Source organism: Salarias fasciatus, chromosome 4, assembly GCF_902148845.1.
Source record: "Salarias fasciatus chromosome 4, fSalaFa1.1, whole genome shotgun sequence".
Classification (NCBI taxonomy): domain Eukaryota; kingdom Metazoa; phylum Chordata; class Actinopteri; order Blenniiformes; family Blenniidae; genus Salarias; species Salarias fasciatus.
The window spans coordinates 11,658,296-11,678,385 of record NC_043748.1 but is presented as its reverse complement, the minus strand read 5'-3'; the positions used below and the strand labels follow the sequence as shown (position 1 = coordinate 11,678,385).

The following is a 20,090-nucleotide window of genomic DNA, read 5'->3' as shown; positions in this document are numbered from 1 at the left end:
ATGATATATAATATGTACAATATGTTTTAGCGGAGTGAATGGATACAGCAGAGTGAATGGATGATAAAGTGTCGCTGAATTTCTTTAGGGGGGGTGCAGAATATTATAATGTCCAGGATTATTGCACATATTCTACACAGTAGAATTGTACAGTCTGACAGCGGTGGGGATGAGAGACCTGTGGTAGCTCCTTCCTGCTCTGAGGGTCTCAGTCTCCTCTGAAGGAGCTGCTGAGCTCCTCTACCGTCCGGTGCAGTGGCTGAGAGCTGCTGTCCATGATGGATGATACTTGAATGATAACTGTCTCACTGTAGGCCTCAAATACAAACTGATCAAGCTGATCATGAGTTATTGTAATCTTGCTACTGTAGGTGTAATGCAGTAGCCTAATGTGTTTTTATAGTCTGTAATAGGTATAACTGTGGCAAAATGCTGTTATATATGTGTTTTTCACCCCCCAAAAACCCAGTTTTTTTCAGCTGCCCGCGAGAGGCGTTCCTTATTTCAATCTCTGGGAGTTGGCAACCCTATTCATACCTGAAACGACGACACGGGAGCCGTGGCTTCTCCTTCGCTGGATCATGCAGTGATCCGCAGGTGACAGATACCACAGACTAACAGTGCCTCCTACTGGCTGGAAGGCTGCAATTACATGTCCATTTCATAAATCATGTCTTTTAAATGTCTTTTTACAAAATACTACAAACACATCAAAGGGCAAAACTCAAATAAACACAAAAATACATTTACACAAGTGGGCACACACTGGTGGGCATCACACAACACACTTCTCAATGGGATCCCGAGCAATAGCCTTCAAAAGCTCCAGTACATTCAAAACAGTGCTGGGATTCTGACGACAGTGCAAAAGCATGACTACTGTGCCTTCTGCACAGCCGCCCCTCACATCTGGACTAGAGATGCGCGGATGGCTCATTTTTCCATCCGCAACCGCTTCTTAAAATCTCCATCCGCCCGCTATCCGCCCGCACGAAAGATTTTTTATCAATTTTCAAAACCGAACCCGCCATACGCAGAATAGCGTTTTGTTGCTTTTTTTATTTGAGTGCTTCAACCGCAACCCACCCGAATGTCATTAAAAACTTAATTTTTCGACACGTCATCCGCCCGATCCGCGGTTATCCGCGGGCTCCGCGGGTGCAACCGCAATCCGCGCATCTCTAATCTGGACCTCCCTCACTGACCACCTAAGAGCTCTACAGACAGTTCAGGCTTTTAAAAAAGATGTTTAGACCTCTCTTCTTTAGCAAAGCTTCTTATTAAACGCCCTTGAAAGTCTAATGTACGGTACTTGTTGTGGGGGAATTTTGTTGTTGTTGTTGTTGGTGGTGGTGGTCGGGGTGTTGTTTTTATCCCCTCCTCACCTTTTAAATTGTACTTTGAGATTTTACGTGAATGGAAAATGCTTTACAAATAAAATATAGTTTTGTTATTACAAAGGACAAAACAACAATCAAACATTACTTAATAGAAATCAATCTTCACTAAAAGCCAAGAACAAGTTTAAACGTTATAAAACTTTGGTAAAACTTTTGGTCTAAATAATAAAGATGTAGACATTCTTTCTGTGCAGCGCAGTTATCATGAAACCAGTGCCTGTCTTTCTCCCAGTTAGTTCTAAACACCAAAAAGCGGGTTGACTGCTGCTGCAGGCTCCAGCTGTAATATGCTGGCTGAACAGTAGATGGCAGCAGTGACGCTCAGAGGCCTTTGTTTCTGTGTCTCTGCCTGGAATCCAGAAGAGGAAGGAGGAGAAAGAAGCGAAGGGAAGAGGTGTGTTTTCAAAAAGAAGGGTGTGTTGTGTCAGTGCTGGATAAGTATGTGTGGCAACAACACGATACAGTTTCAAATGCTACGTGCTGAAGTTTGCTGAGGACCTCAAGGATCTCTTCACTCAGGACTCCTTTGCTCAGGAAGGGATTCACAAAGGTGAGATTAAAGAGTTCAGCAGTTCAGCTGTGAGCTCTCAGTTTGTCATTTGTTTAAGTCACTGAAACTGTGTCTGGTTTTTGTATTTTTAAAACAGAAGCTGTTGGAGTAACTTTAGAGAGTGTTTGTACTGAGACTTCACCGGTCTTGTTGACTTTGGGTCAGGGGTCAGGGCTGACCCTTGCTGTGATTTCTCCATCTGTCCAGTTGTGTGAAAAGATGCAGAGCAGCAGCAGAGTCCAGCAGCTGTACGGGAGATGGACGGCCCTGCTGAATCGCCTCCAGGAGGATCCCAAAGTAACCCCGAACCTCACCTCTACACCGGTGTGGAGCATCTCTTCACTTCTTCCTCCTCCTCATCCTCACTGTGTCCTTCTCCCGTCTCCAGGTGGCTCAGGTGATGAATTCCAGAATCGGGCAGTACCTCAGCAGCCACCCCTTCGTGGCTCTCTCAGTGATGCTCTTCAGCGCCATGGCTGCTCTGCCTTTTGGACTCTTCCTCAGTTTTGCACTTGTGACTCTCATCATGGCAGCTGTAGGCTTCGTCTTCTTTGAGGGTTGGTCCATCACAGTGAAATCCACAAGACTTTTCTTCTAGCCTTTTTTGCTGTGACTAACGTTTTTCTTGTGTGTGTTTGTGTGTCTTTCAGCGTTCTTGTTGTTTGTCGGCGGGGTGACCCTGCTGTGTGTGCTGTCCGGCATCGGCGTCTTCTCCGTCGTGGTTGCAGTCTTCATTAATGTAGTCTACACCACCAGCTCCAGCCTCCTGAGCTGCTATAACACAAGGCAGGCCGAGGTAAAGGCTGTTACGGACACATGTGGTCTGGAGAGGTTTTCCTCACAAATATTTCCAATAACTTTCCCATTTTAACAGGACATTAACTTTTTGTAATATAAGACAAGAAATGTTCTCGTCACACCACCTGCAGCCTTTATATTTTAGCTTGTATACACATCAGGAGCAAAATATGCACAAATGAGTAACAGATCATGTACAGTATGTTACAAGACCAGGCTTATGATTCATGTCTTTAAAAAGATAGCATGATCATTTAATTTATCATCAGTGAAATTAGACTATTCAGAAACACACACAGGTGATCTAAAAAAAATAAAACATTGAAAAAGTCACTTTGTCAGTTTTTTTATAAATCAATAACATCAATTAAATGTTTTCATTGTGACATATGGCATACAGGTGAAATTACAGAAAAAATGAGATCTTTTTAAATATTCTAACATTTAAAAAGACGTATTTTGTGATTTTCTATGTCAGCTTGCATGAAGTGTTTGAAATAATTCCATCAATGTGCAATAAGTCTAAAACTGTTTGACTTTAGATGCATCTGTCTTGTGTTTTATATGACAAGAACGTTGACATAAATATTTGTTAATCATGTTTTTCCTCTTCCAGAGAAGTCAAAGCGAGGAGAAGGACGGCGGCGATGACACGTCAGCAGAAACACAGTAGTTCTCTTCTCTCGACATGCGACACTCTGAATGCTAAAATCTGGAATCTGGTGTTTAAATTAATTTTGGAAGCACACTGGTGGTTACTGTTACATCCGGAGTTTTATCTTGTCGTCTCCATGTAGTTTGTAGTCTGAAAGAACTCATCTTTCATCTGCTTCATGAGCTGATTTTAGTCTAATTTGCACACAGAAAAAATGTCAGAATTAACAAAGCTTGAAATGGAAACCCTCAGCGCCTTTAAATGGTGCTTCAGTACGAAAATGCCTTTACGTGTTACATTTGTTTGCAGCTATTTATTTTATTGAGCTCTTTACACAGTTGTTGTGCGCCGTTTATATTTGCTGTTGCAAAGAGCGCAGTCTTGTTCATGCGTGTATAAAACATAAAGCTCTGAATAAACGCTTATCAGAACGAAAACCTTGTTTCTGCTCTCATTTCCAAAGACTGACGAGAACTTTCCCGGTGGTTAATAGTGCCCAAATTGCTCTTCTGGTAATCTGGTATCTAGTTTGAATGAATGTGGAAATTAAATGTAACGTGATCAAGAGGTCGACTGATCAAAGATTTGGACTTGGACGGTATTGTTACTTATTGTTTCAGTTTTATTGGTTTGTTATTCATTGTCACATATGCTGAGTTGCTCACTTTCTTACTTGAGCACAAGTTCAGAAACAGGCGTTACCGGGTTTTGGGGACGGGGGGCTTCACCCCCAGGAGATGTTCAGGATATGAGCAAATGTAGCACAAACCTCCACAAACTGCAAAGAAAGATCAATAAATGATTCATTATCATTTTAATTTGTTTTTTTCTTAAAACAGTACAACAACAAATACAGGCTTGGACGCTAACAGTATGTTTAACAGCATCAGACCTTAAACTTGGGTCCATGGACCCCAAGGAGTCCACCAGCCAGAGCTTAGGGGCACACCTCTTTTTTTTTTTTTTTTTTTTTTTTTTTTTTAATAAATTAATTATTGTTACATGTCACATAAATATGTGATCATTACTCACATCGCACATAACTTGATGCTGGTATGAAGCTACAGAACTATGAACTTTATTAACAGGTGCTGCACAGAACATGTCACTGCTCACTCTACCTGGTTAACGCCTTTGCTTCCTGTAACTCCAGGACCCCAATAGAACATGTGAGCTGACCTCTGACCTGCCTGACTAGAATATAACATCTACATTAAAACACTGGTCATGTTCTGAAAGCTGTAAATTCTGAATGCACTGAAGTGAAAATGTAGCTTCAACACAACTTCACAATCATCTTGACATTACTCAAATTTAATTTAGTTAAGTTCATTTCTACACCACAGAAAATATGATTTCTGATCATATTTTACTGAATAACGAACGGTTATATGATTATTCATTTAAACTCATAATGTGGCCACTTTATATTGAATATGTAGCCTTTATTATGGGGCTTCAGACCCCCTGAAATAGGCCTAAAGAGGCCACTGTTCTGAATTATGCTTAAATACAAAAGTATAAATTAACTTTCTTTATATATATATATATATATATATATATATATATATATATATATATATATATATACTCTTTGGTGTGTCACACATACTAATTTGTATCTAAATTTCTATATACACACGCATGTTCTCAGCATCAGTGCAACTTACTGTAAAACTTTATTCCTCACCATGAATACAACTTAACCATTATGAAGACATGATATAGATTATGATTAAATTTGGAGTCTGAATAGTTTTTGAATCAGAAACTTAAATGTCCTGAAAAGAAATAAAAAAAAAAAAAAAATTGGATTGAATTTTGCATGAAGCGTGATTTTTTTTAATCATATCTTGAAAATACAGAGTCTTGATGTAACTTAAACAGTCACAAGTATTTATGCTTTGATTCTCTTATTGTAACCAAATCACTACCTGTACGAAATAAAATTTTACTAAGAAGTGAAAACTTAATTTTTCTTTAAATGTGAGTAAAGCAAACAAAAACAAACGCAGTGCTCAAGTGAAGTACCTGACATGGACATTTACACTTAATCTGACCCCCAGCTGCAAACTGAAAGCACTGTATCCATTTCTCTGAGATGCAGTGTTAGGAAATACCACTGAATGAATCATCTGACACCTTTTCAATGAAAGAAAAACAAAGAATATCTGATGTGGAGGGAAATAGCTTCTTTTTGTTTGTCTTTTTGTTTCCCTTTGAAGGTGATGTAATTATTCATAAATGGACAATTTTGATAATGAAACCACAACACTTCAGAGCAATTCTCATAAAATTTTTAATGGAGGTGATATCATGCAAAAAAAAAGGACTGAAAGAGACATAAACAAAATTGAAATAATTTTTAGGAATGACTTTTGGAGAAGCTGACAGGAGGCTTTTAAAAGTAATTTTTAAAAAAAAACCACACCCAGCGAACTCACTCCTGCTCCATTATCGGGCGACGCAACATCAAACGTGGTCATCTGCTCACACTGCAACATGCCAGGTTCGAACCTCCAGCCCGATCCGTCCAGCACGTCCTCATCCCGGCGACAAATGTCTTTATTCACCCGTTCAGTATTGCTTCGTCCACATTTCGACGAGTTCGGCCTCGATTCATCGCCACACCGGAGTTTATTACACGGGATGCAAAAAAATCTGGGAATAAGTTTGTGCTCTGTCTCCATCCAAAGAGTAATGCAGCATCGTTTTAAGACTGGAAATGTATATTAAAGCTGTGGAACAACTGGTGGATTTTCTCTATATGGTGAGCAAAAAAACAAACAAAAAAACAAAAAAACAAAACAGTAAACATCCTAATTTGAATTCCAAATCAGAAAATACTCAGACCTATGGCATTAAGATTGCTGGCATTTAAAGTCGATTATTACACTGGTTAAACCTTTAACCTAAACTCAACCTATAAATCTCTTCTTCTTAGAAAAAGTCCGGATTTTGTGACTAAACTGTTAAAATGCTGAGCAATATTTGTACAAAACGATGGGCATGCCTGCCGTGAAACCCTTTACGTTGGCCACTTTCAATGATTATCAGAAAGGGTACACGTGTTACAGTGTGTGCGTACAGTTACCACATCAAAACAAACCGCTAACGTAAAAAACACTGTGAGAAACTGGACATAATCTTCATCAGGCACTCCGATACATTTCTCCGTTTGTTTGTTTTTCCACTCCATCAGACTGTACATCTTGTGCATTTCATTACCGAGTCGAACAAGGTACATGTCAAGACCCCATTTGGGACAGTATAAAACAAAACAAAAAAAAAAAAAAAAAGGAAATTAAAAAGAAGAAGCGTATACACCTTGCATGTAGAAAAAAAAAAGAAGCCTTTTCTCCTATTTGAACAGCAATGAAAAGAAGCTTAAGGCAAGACGCTGAACACAGAAATCCAATGGTTGATCTGGGAAGATCTCTGCTCAGCTCTGGTGTCTGTTGGCATTTACCAGTTCCATCAGTAATCATCAAGAAGACTAGTGTTTTTTTTTCCCCCGCTGATAGTTGGCTCTCTGTCTCAGGCGTCCTTTTTGCTATAGGTCATGAGATTCCACGGCGTCATCTCCACACCCCCTGAGTCTGCTGGGAGTCGTCCTCTCCTCCGACGGGCTCTCTACGCTGGCAGGCTCAGCTTCTTGCCTTTCAACACTGTGGGGGCGGCGGAAGAGGTTCAGACAGTCATCAGGTGCAAATCCGGCTCATGACTCTATGCTTCACTTCAACTGTTAAACACTGAGCGAGTCCGGCAACGATCAAAAGTTACTCTTCTGTTTATAAGTAACATGATAACGTTTGTCAAAAGGAGATACAAGACTGAGAGCCCTTGTTCTTTTAAACCAGGGGTGGGGAACCCTGGTCCTGGAGGGCCGCAAACCTGCATGTTTTCCATGTCTCCCTGCTTCAACACAGCTGATTGCAATGAGGCTCGTTATCTGGCTTTCTGCTGGACTTGGCCATGAATCTTGATTCGATTCAGGTGTGTTGAAGCAGGGAGACATGGAAAGCATGCAGGTTTGCGGCCCTCCAGGACCAGGGTTCCCCACCCCTGTTTTAAACGGTCCCGTTTTAACAGATACTAACGACATGTTTCTCACGTCCACTCCCTTTTCACTCTCGCTCTCTCTCACGCTAATTATGTCCATTTTCAATTCATTTGACATGCCTTTTCTGAATTCAGAAATGGAACAAAGTGTCTAATCTTTCCAAAATCCTGAAGAGCAGCGCTGCAGTTTGCTACCGTGGAAGATAAACGGAACTGGAAAAAATAATTCAAAAGGAAACTAAATCTCATGAGCAAAAGAAACCACACTAAACTTAAACTGTTGCGTTCAAAAAAAAAAAAAAAAAAAAGACAACACTGTAGGTACCTGTAAATTGAGGCAGATGCAATTAATTCTCTTAACAAATGCAGCACTGATATGAACTGCCGCCGTTTTGGAATCACTGTAATCGATTAAGGAGTGTGTCACTAGTGAAGACAAATGCCCTCAGGGAGCCTGTTTCAAATGTGACTGGATTTAGTTTTACACAGGCCGAAGGTTCAGCTGATCTGAACGTCACTGAAACGAACTGCTCTCCATCTTCAAGGTTACAAGAATTCTTTTATGCTTTTCCTGGGATTGTGCATCGACATATTTTCAGGGAAAAAACAATAAATTAATGAGGGATTTTTTTTCCGCCAAGCGCAACTTTGTAATAACCCACTTCATTCAGAAAATTTGTAATGCTGAAACCTCACATTAGCCGAGGCTGAACTTTAAAGAGTCGTTTTTGGGGAGAGACGCCAAATAAAGCGGTTCGCGGCTGCCCTATCCCTCCCATCTAAATTCAATTAGGAGGAGATGGCTGCAGGGCCGGTGTGGTATGAATGAAAGATTACATCAACCGTTGGCTTGCTGATGTGTTGACGTCACACGGACATGTGAGTGCGGAAAAAAGAGGCACCTCAAAAAATTCTGATTCAACGCTTTCCCGATGCTAAAAAGCCAAAATTCACAGCTGAATGAGCGTCAAGCATGGTTAAATCTGAAATGTGTCCAAAGCACATTTCAAGTTTACATAAAGAACATCAAGTCTCGACTATTTTTGGTTTTATCTAATTTGGTGCAAACAGGATCATTTGACAACTATTTCTTTCCGTAATGAATGAAAACCCACCTTTGGTGACATAAAGGTAGAAGAAGTCACAGTAGAGGACAGTCTGAACCACGCCGGCCACGATGGCGATCATGTCGAAGAAGCCCTCGAAGTAGAAGCGCCAGATCCAGTTGAAGAGATACAGGGCCCGGTACAGGCCCAAGCAGAACAGGTAGTGGGTCGTGATGGTCTCGGCCTCGCCCGTCTTGCTGATCATGAAGAGCTGTGGGAGGATGGCCACCGACTCCAGGTAGATGGAGAACGTCCAGAGGATCTGCGGACAGTGAAACGCATGTTTACGTTCACAAAGAGATCCTGTAGAGTCAAAGTCTCGCATTTGATCGCAACGCAGCGGGCTGAACTCACCTCTAAGACGGAGAAGTCATGGTTGATGAGGACAGAAAGCCCTCCAACAGGAACAACCAGGAACTCCACCCTGAAGCTGTCGTGGTTTCCGTCGTAGGTGGCCCTGAACTTCACGTAGATCAGGTAGACGGTGGCGTACGCACAGCCAATGTAGATCACCTGGCGGATGACACAGGGAGGCTCGTCAGCGGAGGGGAGTCGAGTATGATGGGCCGTTAGTGAGGGCTGAGGGGTGATAGGCGTCTTACCTTCATGCATGTGTTATACAGGGAGATGAAGGAGGTGAGCAGGTCCAGGTAGCGTGTGGTGAAGACGAGAGCAAATAGAATTTGGCTCTTTCCAGAGATACCTTTTAGAGAAAAAAAATAAAAGATGTACAGCTTAGAAATAATTCCATCAAGGTCTGAGGAGTCTGGTTTAAAATAGAAAGCCTGGTTCTTTCTCAAATAAACAGTGACATCTACTGGAAATGAGGTGACTGCAACAGTTTCTGCTCCTCAGAAGCATTTTATTTCTGTAAATATTGAAGATGCATACACAGTGTTCAACTTAAAACATGTTTAGATTTGTTTTTAGGGTTTCTTGTCTATTTATGTTCAACATTTTTGGAGCAATGGTGGTTTTTTTAAAGTGCTTTATCAATAAAAATTTAGCTGAGTAGATAAGTTGTATTTCAAACATCATCCACAGGATTCGTGTGCATGCACACTTTGACCAGACCACATTGTTTTCACTCCTGGAACAGTCACAAACAAAATAATTAGAGAAAATGAGAAACTATTTTTGTGGTTTTGACGTAAATAAATCTGAAAGTTGTGTGCGGTGGGCAGCTCAGAGGCCTCACAGCACCAAAATCTCTCCAACACCAAACTCATGCAGAGCATGTTGAACAAAGATTTCAAGACACATTTATTGTCATATGCATATATAAACACAAACTGACTAAAAGAAGTATTGAATTATTTGAAATAACTTATTAGTAAAGTGTATTTGCACCCTAGAAACTCCACCCACCGCTCAGCCCCAGAGAGGGGCCAGGGTGGAGCTGTGGAGGATAAAAACAGCAAGCATGTGACAGACAAGAGGAATGAAGTGTGCTGACAGGATCTTCTAATCGGGGGTCCTTTGACCCTCCAGCCTCTCTTCCAGAGGATATTATTGTGGAGGAGGCATTAGATCTGTTTCAGCTGGAGTACGGTCAGCTCTGACAGAGAAACTGTCACGCAAGATCAAAAAGAAGAGGGCAGTTCGTGAGTGATAATGCAACGTCTGAGTGAGTATGAAGGATTCGTCATATTTAAGATGGATGTGGCAATGTCTGCAGCAGCACATCAAGTTTTACAAACCCAAATTGAGGGTTGGTCCTGATGAAGGTGCCAATTAATGCTGCTGTGCTGACTTATCCCAGTGAGGGCTGATGTGTCTTCTTGGATCCATTAAGGACAGTTATTTTGGACAGACATGAGCATGAACAATAATATAAAAACTAATGTTTATCACTAGGAAACAACCAGGGTTTTCAGGAAACTGATCTATGAAGCAGTTTCGTCCAAAAAATGAACACAACCATTCAACTTTGACCTCACACGCAACACTACAGCTGTAAACCCAGCTGCCACACTTTATAACCTGAAGTTGTGGAGACCGCAGTGATCTACTGTCTCCACAGCTGATGTAGTTTGTTTACTACAAGCGGGTCTGATTGTGAAATCACAGAAAACAACCTATTATTAGCATGTTAGCTACTTCCGTAGCGCCCTCTAGAACGCCACGTCAGAAGACAGACCACACAAATCGAACCCGAAAAACTCAAACCAGCAGAGAGTCCAAGACGAGCCAACGTGGCAAAAGATAAAAAATACACATAGTTATAAGACTGGAAATGTTTCCCTATGTATCTTACTCTTCCTCTTCGCGGTACCGACCCACACACGTTAAAGCCACAGCTAACGGGGACCTGACATGAACAACCCGCAAACACAACCAAAGCTAGGCTACTCATGAACGGCGTCCCCTCTAAAATCTGCACTTAACAACAAATATCCAGTAATAAAGGTCAATATGTTGCGGTTTTAAACGACTGATGTGCAGATAGCAGTTTGCGGTTGCTATCCGCCGCTAGCTCGTCGCTTTAGCCTAAATGAATGAGTGTTAGCATGTGTTGCTGGGTAGCCTGTGGTTTACTGAAAACTGACGCAAACATTCAAAACGAAACGCAAAGGTTGAAAGTGAAACGAATAATTCGCAACTCAGAGCAGTATTTACCTGCACACGACCTGCTTTTCCATATTTTGAGCAGCAGGATGATGATAGCAGCAAGATGGGAGAGATCTCCTGACAGTCTGAAGATGTTCATCGTCGCGGGATGAGACGAGACGCACGGATGAGAAGCTGATGCAGGTCTCCCTCTTCACTGCTGAACTGCCTGCACGCACTTTATTCGGTCCCGACTGAAGGTTTCTCCTGCGAAAGTTTAGTTTGGGCACCGGGCTGCGAGATCCACAGGGTTGAAAATATGGCGAGAGTGCAGGTCGACGTGGAAGGGGGCGGGAGAAAGCCCAGGCACGAGCTCTGATTGGACTACAGCTGTGACTGACAGCACGTGATGTCCCGCCCACAGCGGGAGCGGAGAGGGAGGGAAAGGAGAGCAGAACCACCAGAGTCCAGAGGACAGAGCAGGACAGAAGATGGATGGAATGATGAGAAAATGAAAATACAAAAGACCAAGTACAAATGAAATGACTATTTAAAGAAACTAATGAATCACTGATTAAAAGATGAGACGAAAATAATATTTTATGGGTTCTTTTAAAAGCGAGAAGGGGTTGAAACAAGGGGCCACATACAGCACAGTTTCATCTTGGAACAGGCTGAGAAGTCAATAATGTATAAACAATAATCAAAATGTTTCTTTTATCCATTACATTATGAAAATATTCACGTTCTATATTTTCCCCAAACCTGAGCAAATGAAATATTTGAAAAAGAATAAGTAAAATGTTATAATTCTCAGGTTGTAACTCATTGTCAGAACAGACAAATATATATATATATATATATATATATATATATATATATATATATATATATATATATATATATATGTTTTTTTTTCTTTTAAAGTCTGAACATACTAAAAACTGTTGCTTGTAAAACTGCAGTCTCCACAGCTCTCAACATTTCTTTGGCATTGATGCTAAAGTTGACCCAAGCGAATAAATTAGAAACTCCTGTTCATTGCAGTAATTTGCTTTTTTTTTTTAAATCACATTTGCTTTTTAATTTTCAGACTTTTCAAAGTCATCAAGGTCTCCTATACTCCTGGCTGCCTTCACACTCAGGCAGTCTGTTCCTGCAGGGAGGCTGAAGGACCCCCCTCCAAAAGGTTTGTTTTACATTTTGTGAGGAGGAAGAGAGTCATACTTGCAGAGTCTGAAACAGAAATGCAAAACTACTAAAATGAGACATAAAATGATGAAAATGTGAAACAAATGATCTCTAACTGATATTTGTGCTTCACACATAAAGGTACCAAAGCAAGGCACAAAAAGGGACGACAAAACTGCAGCAGCATCAAACAGATGAGAAATGGCCAAAATGCGACCAACCCTGAATGACCCCTGAGTATGCTAAAGGCCCATAAGTGCTACAAGCAGCTACAAGCAGATGCTGCAAAATCACTATAATGCCTCAATAAGAGCCACAATGACATGCAAACTTAGCACAATGGGAAAAGTCAGAGAAAAGAAGTGAAATAAAAAGACACAAGCCGAGCAACCCAACATTAGGAGCAGGTCAACACTTTGAAAAATAGATGTAAAACAATCGAAAGATTAAACAAGACTAAAACAAACTTGTGAAATGGAAAAAAGGATGCCAACAAAGATGCAAAGAAGTAATAAACAACAAATGACACAGTAAAAAAAAAAACCCAGTGTGTCTGAACTGCCTCACGATGACACAGTATGTCAAGTAAATGCTGCAATAACATTAAAATGCAAATCAGAATTACCATCATGAGACAGAAAACTACTCCTTTAGTTCTGCAAATAGATGAAGAGACAAACCATTTACAATAAATGCAGAACATTTGCATGTTAAGAAATGAGTGAGACTCGGTAAACCAGAAACCACAACAGGTTCAGGTGATCGTTACAAATGTACATGTATCAGTTATGCATTTTGTTTTCAAACCCAACCAGAAAACTCACCTAATTTTCTCTTTTCCTGTGATCCTGTTCATCCCGTTGAGTTTTCCCTGCACCCGTTTGAAAGCCTGTAGTCATCACGCCATCATCTTTCTTGCATTGCCTCATTGCAAAAGTGTCTTTACACTTATATAACATCTTCAGACCTCAGACATATTGAACACACTGGACAGAAATGCGTCAACAGCAGTGACAAGAAATCATTACTTCATCTGCTTGAGTCTAATCCTTAAAAACAAGTCACATGTTCCACTGTTTGATCATGCGTTATTCCTGGAAACACTTCAATATCTCCAGTTTACATAAATGCCCCCACTCAGCAGCTCAATACAGGAAAACACGTCGGAACAAAGTGTTGAGGAAGTTGTGTGAGTCCACTTCCCATGTTGTCAGATCACATCATACAGTCATTAGATCATTCTCAAACATTCAGGCCGGCTGTAGACATGGGGCGCCTGCTTTGGCTTTCTCTCCTGCTCACCCACCTGCGTGTAACAGGTAAGACGCTTTTCACGCTCTTTCTGATGTTTTCTGAAGGAAAAGTTGTTTACTCAACAAAAAAATATCTGGCAAAATGTTTAAACTGCTGAACCTTTTCTGTTCAGATTGCGCGAGTAAAAAAGGTGAATGCATACACCAGCCAAACCGGGAGATCTGGAAGAAAATAGGAGCGAGTGTTGACCTCCAGTGCACGGTACACTGTCGAGCCCAAAAAACGCAATACGAGTGGTTCGTTTTCAAGGAAAACACACACCTCCGTCTCAGCCTCCCGAATGACAAGTACAGCCTGAAAGGAGCTGCTCTACACATAAAGTCACTTCATGGCAACGACAGCGGGATCTACCACTGTGCAGCGTTTTCAAGCGGAGGACCAGGATGCTGTGAACACCATGTTGGACCTGGGGAAACGCTGATAGTGAGCGGTAAGGATGAACAGAGGGAGGGAAGATTCTCCGAAAACAAATACAGATGTTTGAGATGAATCAGGCCAACTCTTCTTTTGTTTTCAGATAAATCTGCAACAATGGTGAGATACATTCTTCTGTTGCTACTATTTGCCCTCTTGGCACTCTACAGCTTGGCAGTACTGACACTTATTATAAAGAAGGTAATTCACACAAACACACCGAGCGTATTTTATTTAAAAGTTATGTTTTGGTGCGATTGATTTCTAATTTATTCTCTGTCATTTCTAGTATGGCTGCGGCACAAAAGAATGCAGAAAGACAGAAAAATCCCAGAAGGTTGGAGAAACACGTCTCGTCTTTTCTATTTTAATTTCTGCTTGATGAGTTCACTGTTCTCTAAAAGGGGAATAGCCCAGATTCAAAAAGGGGAAGTGAAACTATGTCTTCTATAGATTAGCAGCCAGGAAACTGTTGAAACGCCACAACTGACTGAAGCAATCGGACCTCTTAACTTTTCTTGAGAGTAACAAAGCCTCACCTTACAACACTGACTTCCCCCAAACAGAAAAAATCCAGCAAAAAGACACAGTTCCGTGATGTGCTGCAAGAAATGTACAGAAGAGGGAACCTGCAGAAAACCAAAGCAGCGGCGAGTGGGGACGAATTTCAAGCTGAGGTAAATGTTGCAACATGTTAGAGGTTTAATTTTGACAACGCATGCTTGTGAAATGCTCACTACCTGTCTGAAAGTATTCAAATTCACCCTTTTTTCACATTTTAATGTCATTACAGGCAGCACCCAACGAGCTGGACGGCTCCGGGGAGGAAATATATCAAAATATCTGAGAGTCATCGAAGGATATTGAGCGTCAGATTCAGGCTGCTGTCGTCCTGACGGAGGGGAAATTTCCACGCCGTGAAACATCCCACTGCGGACGTTGTGATGCGTCTGTGGAGACGAGCTGGACTAGAAAGAAGGCGAGCCAGTCGAGTGTTTGCTCACCTTCTTTCATCAAACAAGACATTTACTGCTAGAATCGCAGAGCTGAGTCACGTCCCTCCATGTTCCAGATCGTCAGTGGACCCATGAGGAGGAGATCCTGGAGACATTTGTACTTTGATATGTTGTCTTGATCACAGCTCCTGTAATTTTCTTTTTCTTAAGCCTGAAAATTCCTGATGTTTCATGTCAGGATTTCTTAGGACTTCTTCCGACAGAGTATGGATTACAAGCTGTGCGATGAAAGGATATGCGAATTTCATAAAGCAGAAAGCAGAATTTTCCTTTTTTCCTCTGTTCTTAGCTTTTCTCATAGAACAACTGTGCATAAACCTGTTTAGAAACGACCTCCTGACCTGCTGGGCTGATGATATCTGAGCATTTATACTTGTCACTTTGATATTTCCAACTTGTGTGGTTACCAACCAGGGATGTGTAGACAGAAAACTGTGATAAAATAGTTTAAATAACAGAAGAAAAAAAATTGCATGACGTAAACACACTTTTAATCAGAAATGTTCAAAAATTTACAGTAAAAACTTTCACAGTATACCAAACACTGCAGAAAGAGCTTATTTATTAAAAACAGCTTGTAATAAAAAGTAGTTTTTGTGCTTCCATGAAGCATCAAAAATGAAGGCAGAAATCAACAGTTTCATATTCTGGCACACAGAAACAACCCATTAAATCATTAGTCTGAACCCTTTGTGAATGTGTCCATTTCATTCTGCCTCAGTCATTACTCTCACCTCTGTAAACCCCAAAAATCAAGACTGTGTTTGAGTAGAAGCATTTCACACTTCAGGTTTTTAATTTACAAATCGTACAGCACCGTGCACGTCCCAGATGATTATCTTCAGGTTTTTCTTCTGCTTCTTTAGAAACACAGCAGAGAGCCTGTGATTTGCTTGATAAATAAGAAAGCTGAATCATCTATGCGTGAGGCTTTTTAGAAAACCTAAGGCATGTTTTAATTTCCTCTTTTTTACACTTTAAAACATTTAAACATTCAAATCTGTCTTGAAGGCAGAGTGAGGGTATAAAGTGAGGAGAGATGATATCAGTTCATGGTATGAATTGAAGCATTATTACTTCATTCATCAGTTTCAGAATTCTAATTTCTAAATAGATTTCTTCCAATTCTGAAGCAACTCTCCAGTTTATAACATGAAGTAAACATATTGTTACTGCCTTTCAAGAGCAGAGAATACTCCCAGTAATGACTTTCATTAGCAGGAGTGATGCTGAGACAGACATCAAGTATCTTTGATCCAGATATGTTTGGTCCATTAATGCATTAACTGTCAGAGGAGAATCACAGTATGGGTGCAGGATAAGGAGTGTTCTCTGCAGATATGGAGCTTGAAATCTACTGAGCTGTCGATCAAAGGAATGGTGATGAAATATGTAAATCTCTTTTTCAAGAAGAAAGAAAATTGCACTTAGTCACTCAACTGTCACAGAGGCAGTGAAGCCGTTTCCTCTCACTCTCACTTCTACCCGCTTAATCCAAGAAGTCATCCATCACATCAGGATGATTTACTGCGATCAACTTTCAGTGCATTCATAAAAATGCACACTACACTCCCAGCGTGGCTCTCAAATCATTTCACAAAATTCTACCTGGAGACATCCAACGCAGCGTCCGCTGAAAGGATGTTACCCGTCGATGTATTTTGTTTCCACTGTGTGGCTGTCGCGGATGGAAAAAGGCCTCCAAGCCAGGGCCTGCAATGCAGCGACGCACATCGGCACCAGACACACCAGGTAGAACATGACGCTGTGGAGGCTCTCCAAGGCTCTACAAACAAGAACAGACAGAGAACACGGGTAGTTTTCCCTTTGTCGCGATTCATTTATAACAGTATAATCCTCTGATTAGTCAGTCTGTCTTCAGACACAGTTCTCAACTTTAAGTGATGATTGGGACACTGGAAACGGCAGGTACCTTGGATCTGAATCTCTGGCAGCATCCTTCAGCTGCTCATATCCAAACTGGTTGAGGATGGTGAGCACGATCATGGGCGCCAGAGACTGAGCTGGCTTGGTAAACAGAGCATTGGTTCCAAACACCATGGAGGACAGAGGGGAGCTGTGTTGGAGGGAAATAAAGAAGGGAATAAGCTATTAGGACCAGATATCAATGCATTTAACAGATTCAGAAACAATAAAGTTTGCATGACAAATATTCTTATAGGTGTTTTTATACATTAGACAAAGAGACCAGAATTGTGATCTTTAACTGTTATCCTTTAGCAAAAGTTTGAACATAATCATGTGAACCCGGCAGTCTATCAAATCTGAATGACAACCTCATTTGTGAATATTTGTGTATATGAACTGTCTGATTATCAACATGTAAATACCTGAACTATTATCATGAAGGTTTTTTTTTTCATTGAGGTCTAATCACTTTAGTGACTACAACCCTTCCCATTAGCCTCATCTTCACTTTGTTACATTCAAATAAGCAAACAATCATACCTGGATTTGACGGTATACACAACAAACCTGCCTAACAAGAAAAAGTTACCTTTGATACTCTGTGCATGATGCTGAATACAAAGGTGTAATAATTCAACCCCGCTGCGCCGCGAGCTACACTCTTGTTCTCATTTACCTCCGTTTGTATTTTTGTAGGTCTGTGTCTATGATGTCAGCCAAAGGCAAGCCAAAAAGACTGAAGGCAGCTTGGATTACAATCCTGGGGAAAGAGATGAGACAAAGTTTAGGAGCAATGTAATAGGTGTAATAAGCCATGAAATCAAACATTTGGATGAAAAACATCTTACATTGTCACGGTGAGGAAAAAAGCCAGAACATAGTGGTACTGAGGACCAAGAGCGAGCATGACAGTTGCCATTCCTGCCTCTATGTAGAAGGTGTAGAGGATGATCTTGTAGTAGCCAACACTGTGCAGCAGCCTCTGACCGCTCAATACTAACAGCTAAGGAGGAAGAAAACACACTGGTGAGCGACAGATAATACATGTGGGTCAAATCCTTTTGGGAGCTTTGACATTTGATGGAATCAGTGTGTTTTACAAAAACCGAAACCTTGAGGATACAAAATAGCCAAACAATGGTGTGGTGTAAAAAGAGCTTGTAGTGGTGTTGCAGCCCCAATGCAAGAAATTCTGAACAATAGACTAGAGGTTTGGGTTTCAGCTTTCCAAACTAAAATAAAAACTATCTCTTATATGTACTGTATTTCAAGTCAGCCTTCACCTGCGATACATATCAAGTGTGAGCATCCATCACCTGCGGACAGAGGAATCCAGCTCCGTACATGATGCTCTTGGCCAGAGATGGAAGTACGTCCGGTGGAATCAGGTGTTCAGCAAATATCATGGTAAAATTATTTAAGAAAGCCAACATGAAAACTTGGAAGAAGTTCATGATAACAAACAACTGAAAGTCCCTGTTGGTCAAGATCTGCCATGTTAGCGTCCTTAACAAGGAGAAGGAAGTCACTGACTGATGGGTCTGGCAAACGGACCCTGGAATATCTGGGTCAGACCCTTTGTTATCAAAGCGGCTCTCACTGTGGATTCCTGTGTAGAGCATGCAGCCACAGCTGAGAACGGCAATCAACACGGTGAAAGCCTGAAAAGCTACAAAGTCCTCCATGTTTTTAGAAAGCACACCACAGAAGAGGACACTGGAGGAGCCGACCAGAGACGCCACCTAGGAAATGTAAAATTAAGTAAATATGAGTTGGAAGGCTTGACTTTTGAGTGCAGGGTCGATAAAGACAGAGACTGTACCTGACTGTATTTCACAAGCCTTAGCCTGCTGTGATGGTGGCTGGAAATCTCTGCAAACAACGCGCACTGTGCCAGCAGCACAAAAGTCAGCAAGCCATCAAAAGCGCACAGCGCTACGGTCAGGTGTAAGCCACTCAACCAGTCACCGGGTGCATAGGCCCGCCACGGGAACCAGGCCAGGAGGAACGCCAGCGAGTAGAGAGGAGCGCCGTAGAGGATGGAGAGGCGTCGCTGGGAGCAGCAGGGCACCCTGGAGTTATCTTGCAGATAGCCAAAGAGAGGATCGTTGATTGCATTCCACACCATGTACACCACCTGTGGAGACCACATTTATAATAATGAGTAGCTGATGAAGAGTTATTCTGAAGACAGGTTATTCTTTAAAATCACATCATAGAAATAACTTGTCTGCAGCAATGAAGCAACATTTTGAAGACACTAAATGGAATCACAGTCAGCAGGCTTTCTCAAACAGATCATTAAAAATCTCACCTGTGACTGGTGGAATGCTCCCTCGGATATTTTGTACTTGTTCAGGAACAGCTTGACATAGTAGAAGTTGAAAACATTGTTGATCATGGCAGAGCCCAGGGTAGTCATGGCATAAGCCAGCGCCGCGGGGTTGACCCCAAAGTTCACCAGGTATCTGAGCAGCTTCATACTTGAGACTGAGACAGGCTTCTCCTCCACGGTCATGTCAGCTCCAACCTGCATGGACTGCTTCTTCTCACACCGCGCTGTTGTTTCACATGACCCGCGTTTACAGCTGGGGTCAGACTTCGTGAAGCGAGTTCAGGAAATGCGCGTTCACGGCTGCATGGACAGCCTCCTTCTGAAAACTCAACTCATTTGAAGGCGTTACTTCCCGACCTAACGACATGAAGTCTTCAATGGACATCAAGATCCTGTTTGACTCGACTCCCGTGCCAACAGCGCGGGGCGGGGCTTCTGGGTGGCAAACAAAGAATTTGATTGGCTGGGAAAGTTCTTTCAGTTCAATCTCTGCTTTGTGATTCGCCAATATAAATGCCAATCAACTGTAGCAGGAAGTTACGACAACAAATGCTGTTTTTAGAGAAATGTTCCAGATCCATTTTATTTTTATTTTTGAATTCCAGGCAATGAATTGATGAAAAAATGCTTTCGAGATGTTTGGGTATTTTTAAAAAAATACCAGTGAAAGTTTTGCAGTTGTATTTGAAGTTGTATTTACGCCCCCTGCTGGTGGTCGGGGTGTACTGACGATCTGCCACGTTGCTGTAGGCAACAGATTTGAAGCCCGT

At 41.5% G+C, this 20,090-nt stretch overlaps 4 protein-coding genes across 4 annotated transcripts; 2 read left to right on the top strand and 2 right to left on the bottom strand.

The window, feature by feature from the left end:
* The first annotated feature begins 1,623 nt into the window (after positions 1 to 1,623).
* Positions 1,624 to 3,810, top strand: LOC115386735 (promethin-like). Its single transcript, XM_030089171.1, has 5 exons — positions 1,624 to 1,950; positions 2,158 to 2,247; positions 2,339 to 2,507; positions 2,601 to 2,746; positions 3,365 to 3,810. The coding sequence occupies exons 2-5, from the start codon at positions 2,170 to 2,172 to the stop codon at positions 3,419 to 3,421; spliced, it is 450 nt and encodes a 149-aa protein (XP_029945031.1). The 5' UTR covers positions 1,624 to 1,950; positions 2,158 to 2,169; the 3' UTR covers positions 3,422 to 3,810.
* Positions 3,811 to 5,688: 1,878 nt separating this feature from the next.
* On the bottom strand, positions 5,689 to 11,456 carry LOC115386730 (ER lumen protein-retaining receptor 2). Its single transcript, XM_030089166.1, has 5 exons — positions 11,191 to 11,456; positions 9,174 to 9,274; positions 8,926 to 9,084; positions 8,581 to 8,833; positions 5,689 to 7,071 (listed from the first exon to the last, which is right to left on the bottom strand). Exons 1-5 carry the CDS (start codon positions 11,279 to 11,281, stop codon positions 7,037 to 7,039), a joined length of 639 nt encoding a protein of 212 aa, XP_029945026.1. The 5' UTR covers positions 11,282 to 11,456; the 3' UTR covers positions 5,689 to 7,036.
* LOC115386727 (immunoglobulin superfamily member 6-like) lies at positions 10,066 to 15,739 on the top strand. Its single transcript, XM_030089162.1, has 8 exons — positions 10,066 to 10,198; positions 12,215 to 12,310; positions 12,454 to 13,631; positions 13,739 to 14,056; positions 14,144 to 14,241; positions 14,330 to 14,377; positions 14,607 to 14,717; positions 14,834 to 15,739. Exons 3-8 carry the CDS (start codon positions 13,517 to 13,519, stop codon positions 14,885 to 14,887), a joined length of 744 nt encoding a protein of 247 aa, XP_029945022.1. The 5' UTR covers positions 10,066 to 10,198; positions 12,215 to 12,310; positions 12,454 to 13,516; the 3' UTR covers positions 14,888 to 15,739.
* LOC115386698 (transmembrane protein 180-like) lies at positions 15,533 to 19,685 on the bottom strand. Its single transcript, XM_030089126.1, has 7 exons — positions 19,300 to 19,685; positions 18,808 to 19,122; positions 18,302 to 18,727; positions 17,834 to 17,988; positions 17,662 to 17,745; positions 16,990 to 17,133; positions 15,533 to 16,842 (listed from the first exon to the last, which is right to left on the bottom strand). Exons 1-7 carry the CDS (start codon positions 19,519 to 19,521, stop codon positions 16,701 to 16,703), a joined length of 1,488 nt encoding a protein of 495 aa, XP_029944986.1. The 5' UTR covers positions 19,522 to 19,685; the 3' UTR covers positions 15,533 to 16,700.
* Between the last annotated feature and the right edge of the window lie 405 nt (positions 19,686 to 20,090).

Excerpts from the sequence above, each read along its gene's own strand:
- LOC115386735 (XM_030089171.1), top strand. The coding sequence starts at position 2,170 with ATGCAGAGCAGCAGCAGAGTCCAGCAGCTGTACGGGAGATGGACGGCC. Across the intron at positions 2,508-2,600 it reads AGGCTTCGTCTTCTTTGAGG|CGTTCTTGTTGTTTGTCGGC; the intron begins GTTGGTCCATCA and ends TGTGTCTTTCAG. Across the intron at positions 2,747-3,364 it reads ATAACACAAGGCAGGCCGAG|AGAAGTCAAAGCGAGGAGAA; the intron begins GTAAAGGCTGTT and ends TTCCTCTTCCAG.
- LOC115386730 (XM_030089166.1), bottom strand. The coding sequence starts at position 11,281 with ATGAACATCTTCAGACTGTCAGGAGATCTCTCCCATCTTGCTGCTATC. Across the intron at positions 8,834-8,925 it reads ATGACTTCTCCGTCTTAGAG|ATCCTCTGGACGTTCTCCAT; the intron begins GTGAGTTCAGCC and ends CACTGTCCGCAG. Across the intron at positions 7,072-8,580 it reads CTACCTTTATGTCACCAAAG|TGTTGAAAGGCAAGAAGCTG; the intron begins GTGGGTTTTCAT and ends CCGCCCCCACAG.
- LOC115386727 (XM_030089162.1), top strand. The coding sequence starts at position 13,517 with ATGTTGTCAGATCACATCATACAGTCATTAGATCATTCTCAAACATTC. Across the intron at positions 13,632-13,738 it reads CACCCACCTGCGTGTAACAG|ATTGCGCGAGTAAAAAAGGT; the intron begins GTAAGACGCTTT and ends TTTTCTGTTCAG. Across the intron at positions 14,057-14,143 it reads GGAAACGCTGATAGTGAGCG|ATAAATCTGCAACAATGGTG; the intron begins GTAAGGATGAAC and ends TTTTGTTTTCAG.
- LOC115386698 (XM_030089126.1), bottom strand. The coding sequence starts at position 19,521 with ATGCAGGTTGGAGCTGACATGACCGTGGAGGAGAAGCCTGTCTCAGTC. Across the intron at positions 18,728-18,807 it reads GGCTTGTGAAATACAGTCAG|GTGGCGTCTCTGGTCGGCTC; the intron begins GTACAGTCTCTG and ends TACATTTCCTAG. Across the intron at positions 16,843-16,989 it reads GCCAGAGATTCAGATCCAAG|AGCCTTGGAGAGCCTCCACA; the intron begins GTACCTGCCGTT and ends TCTTGTTTGTAG.